General features: G+C 60.9%; 1 protein-coding gene across 1 annotated transcript in view; it reads right to left on the bottom strand.

Moving 5' to 3' along the window:
* GNA11 (G protein subunit alpha 11) overlaps positions 1-11,564 on the bottom strand; it is a 29,832-nt gene extending 18,268 nt beyond the window's left edge. Inside the window, exon 1 of the mRNA XM_055371214.2 lies at positions 11,158-11,564. Coding sequence (XP_055227189.1) covers positions 11,158-11,293 — 136 coding nt within the window. The 5' untranslated portion in view covers positions 11,294-11,564. The remainder of the gene's footprint in view (positions 1-11,157) is intronic.
* Positions 11,565-14,073: the final 2,509 nt, after the last annotated feature.

Genomic DNA, 14,073 nt, shown 5'->3' with positions numbered 1-14,073 from the left:
GCCCCTCCGAGATGCTGCCTCACTCTGGATTCATCCACAGCCCCCTGCCGGCCCTCATCTCCCGGTCTCAGGCCACTGCAGGGCACCTGCCAGGGCAGAGCCTTCTGTCCACTCCTCACCGCACACCAAGCACCACGGCAGCTTTACTCGTAAAAGCCAAAAAGCCAAAGCTCCAGAGACCCTTCAGCAGGTGCACGGGTGCAAAGACTCCACGCACAGACTGCTGCTCAGCACTGGGCAGGAATGGACCACTGACCATACTGCCACCCCAAGGGCAACGCACCAAGTGGTCCCACCCATAGCAATGAATGTCTGTGATCCCCCCAAATTCCTATGTTAAAATTCTCACCCCTAAGACAGTGGTGTTGGGAGGCGGGATCAGCTTCTTCCGCCGCGGAGCTCCTGGGGGCCTCTTTCATGAGGGCACTGATGGTTCCAGGAGGGATCCCGTCCGCATGAGGACACAGCAAGAAGGCACCGCTGTCCATGAACCAGGAAACACAACCACCCCCTACACCAAATCCACAGCGCCGCCGTCTATGAACCAGGAAGCACAATCCCCCCTTCCCCCCAACCCCCCAAATCCACAGAACCTTGATCTTGGACGTCCAGCCTCCAGAACCATGAGACAAACTCGGGTAGTTTATAAGCCACTGTGCCTGCAGTACTGTCACAGCAGCCCGAGCTGACTGAGACGGTGACAAAATGTTAGGAAAAGGGAACACTGCAGGAAGCCGGGGATCCAGCCAGGGGTCCAGCCATGAAAGGGCAGCTGGGAGGGTCCTGCAGGACAGATGCTGCCTGGCCCCTGCCTGTGGCAGGGGAGCACGCACTCCACAGGTGACGAGTCAAACCCAACTTCACATGCACCCCTCCCACCCTCCCTCCCTGCCACGAGGCCACACCCACCACCGGTCCCGCTGTGAGACCCCCAGGTTCCTGCCTCAGACTGGGTCTGGAGCTGGTGAGCTCAGTCTCCCAGGAGGCCGTCGTGGGCACTGGCAGCTGTGTGCGACCCTTGCTTCAGCACCAGAGTTAAATATAAACTACCCCTTCCATCAGGTCCTTCCCCTTTCCAAACGCCCGGAGAACCCCCACTGCAGAAATCCAAGGGCCTGGCGTTCAGGAAGCGCCCAGCACCCCCACAGCACAGGCCCTTTGAGGGTGGCTCTGCCATTCCCTCCTCAGTGAGGTGTGGCAGTCCCCGTCTGCAGCCTGCCTCGCCAGCGTCCTGAGAGCAGGGGCTGTGGCTGCCCTGCCCACCTGCATCCCTAGCCCCTATGCAGAAGGCGCTGTGTACATGTTTCCTGAGCGAACTGAATGAACCTGGCCCTGGTCCACGGTGCTGGATCCCTCATGTCCCCATTGGGTCCCCCGCACTCCAGTGCCCGTCAGGATGGACCTGACTGCGTGTCACCAGCCATGGCTCCTGGGAGAATGGGGCCCACATCTCCCACACCTGAGGGAGCCTAGGTCTCCGGGAGCCCCCCACACAACCACAAGCAAGGTGCTTTGCCTCTGCAAGCATGGTTCCTGGTGGGCCTGCCACAGGCCGCCCCACAGTGGATCCCAGACGCTAGGGAGCCTGCAGGAGGCACATCCTCAGGTACACTCAGCACGCCACCACTAGGAGGGGCCAGAGTCCGCCCACTGCTCCCACAGAGCCAGCTTCCGGAGGAGAAAACCACCCTCCCGACTGGACCCGCTGGCCAAGATCCGGAGAGGCCAACCAGGAGGAACGAAGTCTGTGCCCCAGCTTCCTCTTCCCCGGCGGGAAAGGAAAACGGAAGAAAAGGAGGCTCCAAGCCCCACAAGAGGGCGCAGCCCTGAGAGCAGGAGCTGGGGGCTCATCTGATGCTCAAGATTCAAAGCCGGGCGCGGTGGCTCACGCCTGTAATCCCAGCGCTTTGAGGCCGAGGCAGGTGGATCATTTGAGGTCAGGAGTTCAAGACCAGCCTGGCCAACATGGTGAAACCCCGTCTCTACCAAAAAATTTACAAAAATGGCCAGGCACGGTGGCTCACACCTGTAATCCCAGCACTTTGGGAGGCCAAGGTGGGCGGATCACGAGATCAGGAGATCGAGACCATCCTGGCTAACACGGTGAAACCCCGTCTCCACTAAAACTACAAAAAATTAGCCGGGCATGGTGGCAGGCGCCTGTAGTCCCAGCTACTTGGAAAGCTGAGGCAGGAGAATGGCGTGAATCAGGAGGCGGAGCTTGCGGTGAGCTGAGATCGTGCCACTGCACTCCAGCCTGGGTGACAGAGCAAGACTGTGTCTCAAAAAAAAAAAAAAAAAAAAAAAATTTACAAAAAAAAAAATTAGCTGGGTGTGGCAGCAGGCGCTTGTAATCCCAGCTACTCAGGAGGCTGAGGCAGGAGAAACGCTTGAACCCAAGAGACAGAGGTTGCAGTGAGCAAACATTGTACCACTGCACTCCAGCCTGGGTGACAAGTGAGACCTTGTCTCAAAAAAAAAAAAAGATTCAAGGCCGGGCGCAGTGGCTCACACCTGTAATCCCAGCACTTTGGGAGGCCAAGGCAGGCGGATCACCTGAGGTCAGAAGTTTGAGACTAGCCTGGCCAACATAGTGAAACCACATCTCTACTAAAAATACAAAAATTAGCCGGGTGTGGTGGCAAGCTCCTGTAATCCCAGCTTCTCGGGAGGCTAAGGCAGGAGAATCACTTGAACCCAGGAGGCAGAGGTTGCAGTGAGCCGAGACTGCACCACTGCACTCCAGCCTGGGTGACAGAGTGAGACTCTGTCTCAAAAATAAACAAATAAATAAATAACAAATAAAAATAAAAAGTATATAAAGATTCAAGTAACCCATGACCCCAGTGGCAGGGCTGAGACCTGGGAGCCGACACCTGGGAGTCAGACTTCCAGGGTTCCAGGCTGCTTCCCGTCTACGACGCCTGAGCCGAGCCCCACAGTGCCCAAGACTGTGAGATGTGGGCCAAGAAGCCAGGAAGCCCCCACCAGGCTGCGGGGAGGCCGGGCCGGTGCACACACCGGGAGCAAGGCCAGAGCCACAGGGCCCCACCTGGGGGATGCACACGACCATTCGTCAGCACCCATGAGAAGGTGGGTGGTGGCAGCCCACGCGTGTGCATGCGTGTGCCTGTGATCTTGGCTCTTGGAAACAGCCGGAAAATCTAACCCTGACCAAGAGCTGTACCGGCGGGTGTGGGGTCAGAGCCAGGCACCAACCTGACACAGGGGCCCGAGGAGGGGCAGCCCTCCTGCAGCGGAGGACGGACGCCCCTCATCCAGCTTCACAAGGGGCCTCATGCCTGCCTCGCTTCAGTCTCAGAACCCCAGGAGGTAGACAGCACCTCAGCGCCTGATTGACTGGAGGGGAAACTGAGGCACGGAGAGGACAAGCTGCCTCCCTGAAGTCACACGACCCCTAACGGCAGGGCCTGAAGAGACTTGGGTCTCCTGGCTCTGCAGCTTATCCCCGGCAGGCAGCCCAGGACGTGCTCTTCTGTTCCAGCACGCACCCTCAGGCAGGGAGGCAGGAAGACAAGGGGGCGCCCTGAGAGAGGAAGTGCACCCGGCTCACCCCGCTGCTGAGGCTCAAGAAAGAGCTGCCCCGAAACTCACTATCCCAGGTGGGGCATGACAGCCAGGGGCAGCGATGGCAGGACAGCCTCTGGACTGGAACCCAATCCCATCTCCACAGCAGCAGAATCCCCAGGTGCCTCAAAGGTGCAGACACTAACTGCCCCTCGCCGGTCAGGGGCCACGCCACCTTGTTCTATTCCCACTGAGGCTTCCGTGCAGACTGGCTCCCAAGTGGGAGTGACCCCACCCCCCCACTGGAAGTGGATGGTGTCACTCACCCACGTTTTCTACGTTTTTGTTTGTTTTGTTTTGTTTGTTTGTTTGTTTTTGAGACAGAACCTCTCCCTCGGTCGCCTAGGCTGGAGTGCAGTGGTGCAATCTCGGCTCACTGCAACCTCTGCCTCCTGGACTCAAGTGATCCTCCCACCTTAGCCACCCAGGTAGCTGGGAGTACAGGTGCACATCACCAAGTCTGGCTAACTTTTTGCATTTTTAGTAGAGACAGGGGTCTCGTCATGTTGCCCAGGCTGGTCTCGAACTCCTGGACTTGAGTGATCTGCCTGACTCGGCCTCTCAAAGTGCTCGGATTACAGGCGTGAGCCACCGCACCTGGCCATACAAAATTTCTAAGCTCCCATCTCCTCACGTGCTGGGTCTTCCCACAGCCATTACTGAAGCCCCCCGACAGCATGGGAGACTGGTCCCCAGCCTTGCGCAGCCCATCTAACCCACTTGTGGGCACTGGCCTGGACATCTCCACCTGAGGGACAGGGACAGACCCCCGCCCCTGCCCAGCTCACTGACCATCGCCAAAGAGTCTGGGATAAGATCGCTGATGGGGGAAGGGCAGGAGTCCGGAGGCCCAGGCCCCCTCTCCAGACATCTGCCCAGGCCACCAGCAAGGGCCTGACTGGTCAACCCTCGCCGCATCCAGTGGGACTAAGGCCGAGCAAACCAGTGTGGCTGGAGAAAAGGCTGCTTCATTCATCCCACAGCGTGGACCTGGCCCCACGGTCCCTGGGGGCTTCATTCATCCCACAGCGTGGACCCGGCCCCACGGTCCCTGGGGGCTTCATTCATCCCACAGCGTGGACCTGGCCCTACGGTCCCTGGGGATTAAGACAGGCAACAGAACAGCCACATCTCTGCAGGCCGCACAAGTGCCGCTCGGTGGCGGGGCCCAGCACCCATCAGTGTGGACATGGTTAACAATAGCAACAGACACAGCGCCCTCCAGTTTGACCACACCCTTCAGCCCCCCACCCCACTCCGTCCCTGCAGGGCCCCTGAAACATCAGGGTGACCACACAGTTTGACAGAAGAGAAAACGGAGCCTGGGCCGCCAGACAGTGCGGTACCCAGAACACCAACTCCGAGGTCAGACAGGGACAGAAACCTGGGCCAGCACCGTCCCTCCTGGAGCCTCCCAGGCCTTGGGGTCCCCATGTGGACGCCATCCAGGGAGCACCACCGCCCAGGGTTACTGGGCAGCTTTTCGGTGCAAAGCAGCCAGCAGGAAGGGCAGCCACAGGGAACAAGAGGGCTCCCTCCCTGCTGTCTGCCGCACTGGCCTCATCTCATTTACTCCTTCCACAATCCTACAGGGGGAGGGACAGCTTTCCCATGTGACCGATGGGGAAACTGAGGCCGGGAGAGGGAAATGACTCGCCCCTGGCTCCCTCCAGAGTGTGCCCCCACTGCCCCGTGCTGGCCAGCCCAGGGCAGCCCAGGCCACAGGCAGGACTCAGAAAGGAGCTTCTGAGAGCAAGCTGCACACTGTCCCCGGGGACCCCTTCTGCCCAGTGCACAGGCCCACAGGCAGGTGGCAACCGAGCCTGCCCCAGCAGAGACCCCTGGCGTGCACCAGGCCAGCCTGCAGGTCGTTGGGGAGGTGCCGGCCACTCCTCTCCATTTCCCTGCGTGATCTGCCTTCAGTCAGCCAATGGCGGTCACTCGCCAAGCATCTCTGAGACCTGCACAGCTCAATGACATGAGCAGGGAAGCAGGGGACCAAGGACACGCAGCTGACGATGGCCATGAGAAGGGAAGGGGGCTGCTAAGACACACGGGTCAGGGGTCCTGCTCCCAGGGACACTAGGCGATGTCTGGGGACTTCTGTGGTTGTCACAACTGGGGGGTGCTCCTGGCCTGGTGCGGGTGGAGGCCAGGGACGCTGCTCAGTACCCTGCAGTGCCCAGGACAGCCCCACCCCAGAGAATGATCCAGTGTAAAACACCCACGGAGCCGAGGCTGGGGAATCCTGATCAAGGTGTCTGTGGGCAGATCCCAGATCCCAGATCCCAGGGCAGGATCCTCCACGGAGCAGTTTCTCACAGAGCACCCAATGTATGCCACACACACCAGGTGCTGTGGATGCGACAAGATATCACCACGCCGGCAGCGGGAGCAGCAGCCAGCATTCCGTGGGTCCCCACGTGCGGCGGGATGGGGATCACCACCGAGTCCTCATCCCACCGCCCCCTGAGGAAACTGAGGCACCGACCTGAAGTCCCACAGTTGCAAGAGGCAGAGGTGGGCTCTGAACCTGAGTCTCCCCAGGCCACGTACCTGATCCGGACACCACACTGCTCCCAGGCCCTGCAGGTGGCCCGAAGACCCACCCACCAGTGCTGTCCTGAAAGCGCCTGTCAGCAGACTGCGGGAGGCCACGCTGGACCAGGAACCCCCACAGCAGAGACCATCCAAGGCTTCTGACACAGAGGCAGGGAGTGGGGATGGAGGTGGGAGCCTGGACCACAGACATCTTGATGGCAGGGGAGGGATGTGGCCAGGCCCAGATGACAGCAAGAGTCTGGATCCAGGGCAGCCAATTCTGGACAGTCCAGAAGACCTGCCAGGTGCCCTACAGAGGACAGACACGGTGGGAGGCCCCCCCGGGGGGATGCTCCACGCAGGGCCTGGCGGCAGGAGCTACATGCACCTGCAACCACCTGCACGCCAGCAAACCGGCACTTAGGATCCCGGTTCTGCGAAAGGTCTTAATTTCTGCCAGATAATGACCCTGCACGTGGGCCTTCCCAGAGCCCCTGGCCGCCCCTAATTGCATCCACCGCTCTCAGTCACCCAGGTGGGCAAGCCATACAAGGCTTCCCATCCTCCACGCACAAGCTGGGGTGCCCAGTGGGGAGAACACAGCCCTGCTGGGGACCCAGAAGGGGTGCTGGGTCCCAGCTCTGTCTACAGGGTAGGGCTGAGCAGGCCCTGCGAGCGCCCCTCTAAGATCCGTCCGACTCCACCACACACCTCTCCAACCTCCTGATGCCACGGCGTCCTCCCTGTGCTGCCCAGGGTCCCGGTCCCAGACAGAGACAGGCTCCACCACAAGACTCAGAAAGTGAAACCTCTCGTGGTTAAATCTCGGAGGAAAGCACTTCCTCCACTCTCACCACAGCACCGGCAGAGCCGGGCAGGAGGCTCAGGAGGAAGCTCCACGGAGCTCACAGCTGTGGAACGGAGCTTCCCGGACCATGCCCGGGAAAAGCAGACCCTTTCAGCCACAATCATCATAACTGATTACATGTAAACGCAAAGGACGTGAGAGCAGGCCCGGACCAAGTCCCCACGTCTCCCCGGCCTGGGCTCAGGCTTGGGAAGTCAAGGTTGGACGAGGCCATCCAAGGGCGCTTCCTGCTCCCAGAGTCTTCTGGGACACCGCACAGCCACCCTGCCAGGCGCCAGAGGCCACGCTCCACGCCTCCCAACACTGGGCCAACAGAGGCCCGGCCCTTCCCGTGGGGCCACCGCACCCCATGCTGGATCCCGGGCCTTGTCACTGCCCCGTGGGGGCCGGCGCAGGCCGGACAGGAAGCCTCCGGAACTAACCATCCTGCTTTATTTAGAAAGCCTGGAGCCACTCCGGCTCAGCCTCGCTAGCAGCCTCAGGCCCCGGGAACAGGCATTCCCATGGAAGTCCCCACGTTTCCAACCACAAACCTGCCACAAAGAACTATACGGGGGTCCCCTCCACAGTTTACCAGTGAGACGGAAACCTAACAGCCGAGGGCTGCCCGTGATAGGCAGAAGCCCAGCGGGCCTGGGGAATGGGAACCCAGATCCAAGAGCTGCTGGCAGGGCCTGCAAGAGCTCTCCAGGCCACAGGGCGGACCCCAGGATGGCGGCGGCACGGACGGAGGCTGGAGCAGCGTGTGCACTAAGTGCGCAGTACGTGCTCGCCACTCCTGTACCCATCCACAGCTGTCACCAACATCGACAGAAGTGTACATAGGGACAAACCTGGAATACCACGGGTATAAAACAATATATGCATTCACACCCATGCATACACTGAGTAGTGAATTCACACACACACGGCTTTGACGGTGCTTAGAAAAATACTCTATAAGCACTCACGGAAACTTCTGACAAAATAACTTGCACTCATTATCCCTCAGCTTTGCCACGAGCATTTTACGTTGTACGCTACCACACAGTAAAGGGTCTCGAATGGGGGCAACGTGCCCCCCAAGGGACAATGGGCACTGTCTGGAGACATCTGTGGTTATCACGACTTGGGGGAGCTCCTGGCATGGAGTGTGGGTGGAGGCCTCGGACACTGCTCAGCACCCTGCAGTGCCCAGGGCAGCCCCACCCCAGAGACCGACCCGGCCCAATGTGCACAGGGCCCCGGGGAGACCTGTTGTATGTAACGGAGAGGCCCGTTTGAGGCGTGAACAGGACATTTTAGCCTCCGCGGGAGAGGCGGCACGGCAGCCAGAGGCCCGTCCAGCTCTAGGGCTCCGTAAGGTCCCCCCCACCCCGAAAACAGGGCATGGAACGTCCTCGCCAGGCTGACCGACCTCACAGGCCGTGTGCAGCCCCAGGGAGGCAGTGGATGAGAGCGAGCAGACACGGCGTTCTTCCAGAACATGCTCCACCTGGTTGCAAACCCAGGAGTCAGGGCAGGGCCCTGGAGCCCTGCAGCCCCAGAGCCTGGAAGAAACCAGCATCACCCACATAAACGAGACCCTCCTGGGCCCCAGATGCCACAGGGGTGTGGTGGCAGGCCCCTGCCTCCCTCCCCGACATCCACTCCACAATGCTGTACGGGAGCCCTGGGGGAGGAGGGATGGAGCCCCCACTGCTAAGGGGCAGGGGAGGAAAGAATTCTAGGGAGAGGCAGACCCAGCTTGGCTGGGCCTCCTGCAGAGTGCCAGGACCTCCGCCTAGAGGTCTCTGAACATTCCGTGGGCCGCAGGCGCCATAGCCACCTGCTGCAGCCCAACAGCCCCTTCCTCCCGGGGAGCCTCAGCCCCACCCTCTAGCTGCTCCCTGAAAAACAGGGGCAATCGCAAGCTCGGGGCTGGCCTACTGGGAGAGTGGAATGAGTTCCCACAAGCAGGCAGGGAGCCTGACAGAGGTCCCCTCCCCTGCACTCTGAGGCCCCAGCCCCTGGACCTCAGGTGGTCAAAGTCCTCCCAGCAAGGGGCCCTCCAGCTGGGATGCAAGGTTGCTTGGACGGGAAGTTTTCTGAGGGTCTGTCGCATCAGATTCCCAAAGGGGTCCCTGGCTCCAACACCTTGGGTGTGAAGCCCTCCCAACCCCCTGACAGCCCCGGCCCTCTGCGTGGCACTGACACCAGTCCTCCTTGGGTCGCACGTGAGCTCACGTCTTCCTCACTGTCCTATCTGCCCCGCCTGGCCCTGAGCCTAACAGCAACCTCCCATCTTACAGGCTGATAGGGGTTGACTTTCAGGCTCACAGAGTGGGAGGGGGGTGGGACTGCAGACACAGGTGCTCCTGCAGCAGACACCCCCGGGCCACAGGCAGGCACTGGACAGAGGATGCGGGAAGGGCCGCATCACTTCCAGACTTGCTCCAAGCAGCCAAGGCGGCAGACACGGGAGCCCCCGACCTTCGTCCTTGAACCCCGTGTCAATCTCAAGTCCAAAGTGCAGGCACAGAAGACTGGGTGCATGCGGGGAAGGCGGCGGGGGTTCTGGAGGTCACAGAGCCACAGGGCAAGGCCATCTGGTAAGATCTTTATGACACCAGTAATTCCTAACTCCCCTCCATCCAAACAAAGTCCGTGACCCACTACAAAAGCCAGCCAGTGCCACTCTGTGCAAAGTGCCACCACGCGGGCCGCACTGCACATTTCCTCCAAACGTGAGGACCACGGCTCTGCCTACCCGCGTCCCCTGGAAAGATGGCCCATTTTAGAACCCTTGGGTAAATCAAAACACAAGTTTGGGGAAAAAAATCAGGAAGGCATCTCATCCAAGGCACCTCTGTAACCCGGGACACGGAGGGCCCTAAGAGGCTCACGGCAGGAGAGGCAACGTGTTCCCCACACAACATGCGACCTGCCTCCTCCCCAGGAGCCACCGCCACCAGCACGCCCCCTCCTCCGTCACCGCTGCCTCTCACGCATTTCCGACCTTCCCCACCGCCCCGCCCCCGGCCCAGGAGCTAACCTAGGAGCTCGGGAGGGCAGGGGCGGGGCAGGGCAAGAGCTTCTGTTTTGTAAACGACTGAAGGGGCCCTTATTTGGGGTGACAACACTTTACAGCTGGCCCGACTGGCTCCCTGCACCAGGTGTGCCTTGGGGAGAAGGAGGTTCACCAGCAAACCTTCTCCAGGACGGTGGCGAGGAGCCGGCAGGTGGGGGGCTGCTCCCAACGAGGACTCAGCGTGGCTCCCACCAGGACTCTAAGGAAGGGGGCGGGGGAGGCTGCCGAGATAGCTGCTTGGGACAACAAGCAAAGGCTCCCTCAGGTGTCAACCGCCCCACCCTCAGCTGAGCGGAACCCTGAGGAGAGGAAAGGCTGTCTTTTTCCCACAGGGTGCATTCCAGCCAAGAGGAGTACGGGGTTTCCCGGAACAGGAAGGCAGGAGAATGGCCCTGAAGGGAATGTGGGGATAGGGGACACGGAGGAGTCTTCGCGGGGATGGGGGGGTGTACAGGGCCTGCATGGAGGGTACAGGGCTCTGCCTGGAGGGAAGGGTCAACGCGGGGCCCTGAGCAGTGAGGGGTGAGTGTGCCCTGTGGGTTACAGCCCAAAGATCTGGCCCTGAAGGGGTAGCGAGGGGTGGGTACTCCGGTGGGGTAAGGTCAGAAGGTCCCTGTGCAGGGAGGAACTGGTCCCTTGAGAAGGAACAGAGGGCAAATCCTGAAGAGTCCTGGAGGCCCAATGTAGACAGCAGAAACTGGGAGCTGACCTAGGAGTGATCGGGGGCCTGATCCAGACAGGACAGACACGGGCTGACACCGGAGGGTCCCTGGTGCCAACGTGAACAGTTAAGGCAGGGGCTGACCCCAAAGAAATCAGGGGCCCGGAGCTGACCCCGGAGGGTCCCAGGTGCCGACCTAGACAGCAAAGGCAGGGCTGACCCCAGAGGGTCCCGAGCCGACCCAGACGACACAGGCAGGGCTGATCCCGGAGGGCCCCGCCCCGACCCGGACAGGCAGGGAAGGCACAGGCAGGGCTGACCCCGGAGGGTCTCGCGACCCGGACGGCACAGGCAGGGCTGACCCCGGAGGGTCCCGGCCCGACCCGGACAGGCAGGGCAGGCATAGGCAGGGCAGGGCCCGCAGCCGGCAGGCCCGGGGGCCGCACTCACCGAGCAGCAGCAGCTTGAGCTCGCGCCGGGCGTCGCGCTTGTCCCGCCGCAGCTGCTTCTCGATCTCGGCGTTGATCCGCTTGGACTCCTTCACCTCATCGCTCAGGCAACACGCCATCATGGACTCCAGAGTCATCGTCCCGGCCCCGGCCGACGCGGCCGCCTGCCCGCCGCCGCCCCCCGGGCCCCGGCCCGGCCCTGGCCGGAGCCGCCTCGGCCGCCGCCCGCCGCGGCCCTCCGGCCTCGGCCTCCGGCCCTCGGCCCCGGGCCGGCCCGCCCCGCCTCGGCCGCCGCCTGGCGAGCCGCCGGGTCCCCGCTCGGGCCGCGCCAGCCGCGGACTCCCGCGCGGCCGCACTTAGCCCGCGCCGCCGCCGCAGCCACCGCCAACCGCAGCCGCCGCAACCGAGCGACAGTGCCGGACAACCTAGCAGGCTGGGAGCGCAGCCCGCGACGGGCAGACGGTGCGGCCAATGGGAGGGGCCGGCGGCCAAGCGCGCCCACCATGGGGGCGGGACTAGCGGCCTGGGCGGGGCGTCGGCGGGCGCGAAAGGGGCGGGGCGGGGCGAGGGCGGGGGGCCCGCGGGTTTGGTTGCGCCGACGTGGGAAGGGGGACGCGCAGACGGGAGCCGGGGCGGGGCCGCCCGGGATTGTGGGAATGTGGCGGACTCGGCCCGGCCAGGCTCGGCTCCGCTCGGCTCCGTTCGGCCCCGCTCGGTCCCGCTCGGCTCGGCCCAGGCGCGGTGGCGGAGGCGCGCACGCGGCCGCGGCGCTCTCTGGGTCTCCAGGTGCCTGGGCAGCAGTCGCTGCCCCCGGGAAGCGCCCTGACATTGCCTGACAGGAACCTTCACTCATCCATTAAAAAGCGTTAATGGAGGTCGGGCGCGGTGGCTCACGCCTGTAATCCCAGTACTTTGGAAGGCCGAGGCGGGCGGATCACCTGAGGTCTGGAGTTCGAGACCAGCCTGACCAACACGGAGAAACGCCGTCTCTACTAAAACTACAAAATTAGCCCGGCGTGGTGGTGCACGCCCGTAATCCCAGCTACTCGGGGGGCTGAGGCAGGAGAATCACTTGAACCCAGGAGGCGGAGGTTGCAGTGAGCCGAGATCACGCCATTGCACTCCAGCCTGGGCAACAAGAACGAAACTCCGTCTCCAAAGAAAAAAAAAAAAAGAGGGCCGGCCGCGGTGGCTCATGCCTGTAATCCCAGCACTTTGGGAGGCGGAAGCAGGTGGATCACGAGGTCAGGAGATCGAGACTATCCTGGCTGACACGGTGAAACCCCGTCTCTACTAAAAATACAAAAAATTAGCCGGGCGTGGTGGCGGGCGCCTGTAGTCCCAGCTACTCGGGAGGCTGAGGCAGGAGAATGGCGTGAACCCGGGAGGCGGAGCTTGCAGTGAGCCGAGATCACGCCACTGCACTCCAGCCTGGGCGACAGAGCGAGACTCTGTCTCAAAAAAAAAAAAAAATTAAAAAGCGTTAATGGGACACCTACTGTGTATCAGGCATTAATGGGACACATTCTATGTGCCAGGCACGGACCAGAGATTAATGGAGTTGCCTGCTGTACATCAGGTGTCAATCAGGCCTTACTGCAGTGCCTGCACCATTCCAGGCCAGGTACACGCATTAATGAAATGCCTACAGGATACCAGGCACTGCTGTAAGCCCGTTAAGCTAACCCTACCCAAGTGATATCTTTTTTTTCTACTTCTTCTTTTGAGATGGAGTCTTGCTCTGTCGCCCAGGCTGGAGTGCAGGGGCGTGATCTAGGTTCATTGCACCCTCTGCCTCAGAGGCTCTAGTGATTCTCCTGCCTCGCCCTCCCAAGTAGCTTGGATTACAGGTGCACCACCATGCCTGGCTAATTTTGTATTTTTAGTAGAGAGCGGGTTTCGCCACGTTGGCCAGGCTGGTCTCAAACTCCTGGCCTCTAGTGATCTGCCCTCCTCGGCCTCCCAAAGCGCTGGGATTATAGATGTGAGCCACCTCGCCCAGCCATATCTTTATCCTTACTTTGCAGATGAAATGGAAGTGGCCACCAGAATTTATAAAAACGTGTGTTCCCACCACCTTGCTGACTACTGAAAACCCTTTTCCCTCTCTGGCCTCCTTGGCCAACCCCTGAGCATCCTCTCTGTTTCAATTCAGACGTCAGCTCCTCAGGGAGACTTCTCCTGACTCCTCAGACCAAGCCAGGTACCTTTTCTTGAGCCACAACTTGAAATCGTATGTTCTGGCCAGGCGCGGCGGCTCCTGCCAGTAATCCCAGTACTTGGGAGGCCAAGGCAGGTGGACCGCTTGAGCTCAGGAGTTCGAGACCAGCCTGGATAACATGGCGAAACCCCATCTCTACTAAAAATACAAAAAATTAGATGGGTGTGGTGGCACATGCCTGTAATCCCAGCTACTCGGGAGGCTAAGAGGATCACTTGAGCCCAGGAGGCAGATGTTGCAGTGAGCGGAGATGGGGCTACTGCACTCCAGCCTGGGAAACGAGAGTGAGACACTGTATAAAAACAAAACAAAACAAAACACCAGAGTGGCCAACATGGTGAAACCCCCTCTCTACTAAAAATACAAAAATGACCCGGGCGTGGTGGCAGGCACCTGTGGTCCCAGCTACTTTTGCTGAGGCAGGAGAATCGCTTGAACCCGGGAGGCAGAGGTTGCAGTGAGCTGGGATCATACCACTGCATTCCAGCCAGGGCAACAGAACGAGACTCCGTCTCAAAAAAAAAAAAAAAAAGGCCGGGTGTGGTGGTTTATACCTGTAATCCCAGCACTTTGGGAGGCCGAGGTGGGCAGATCACCTGAGATCGGGAGTTCAAGACCAGCCTGACCAACATGGAGAAACCCCGTCTCTACTGAAAATACAGAATTAGCCGGGCACGGTGGCTCATGCCTGTAATC

Source organism: Gorilla gorilla, chromosome 20 (assembly GCF_029281585.2).
Source record: "Gorilla gorilla gorilla isolate KB3781 chromosome 20, NHGRI_mGorGor1-v2.1_pri, whole genome shotgun sequence".
Classification (NCBI taxonomy): Eukaryota; Metazoa; Chordata; class Mammalia; order Primates; family Hominidae; genus Gorilla; species Gorilla gorilla.
This window is presented reverse-complemented; position numbering and strand designations above follow the sequence as displayed.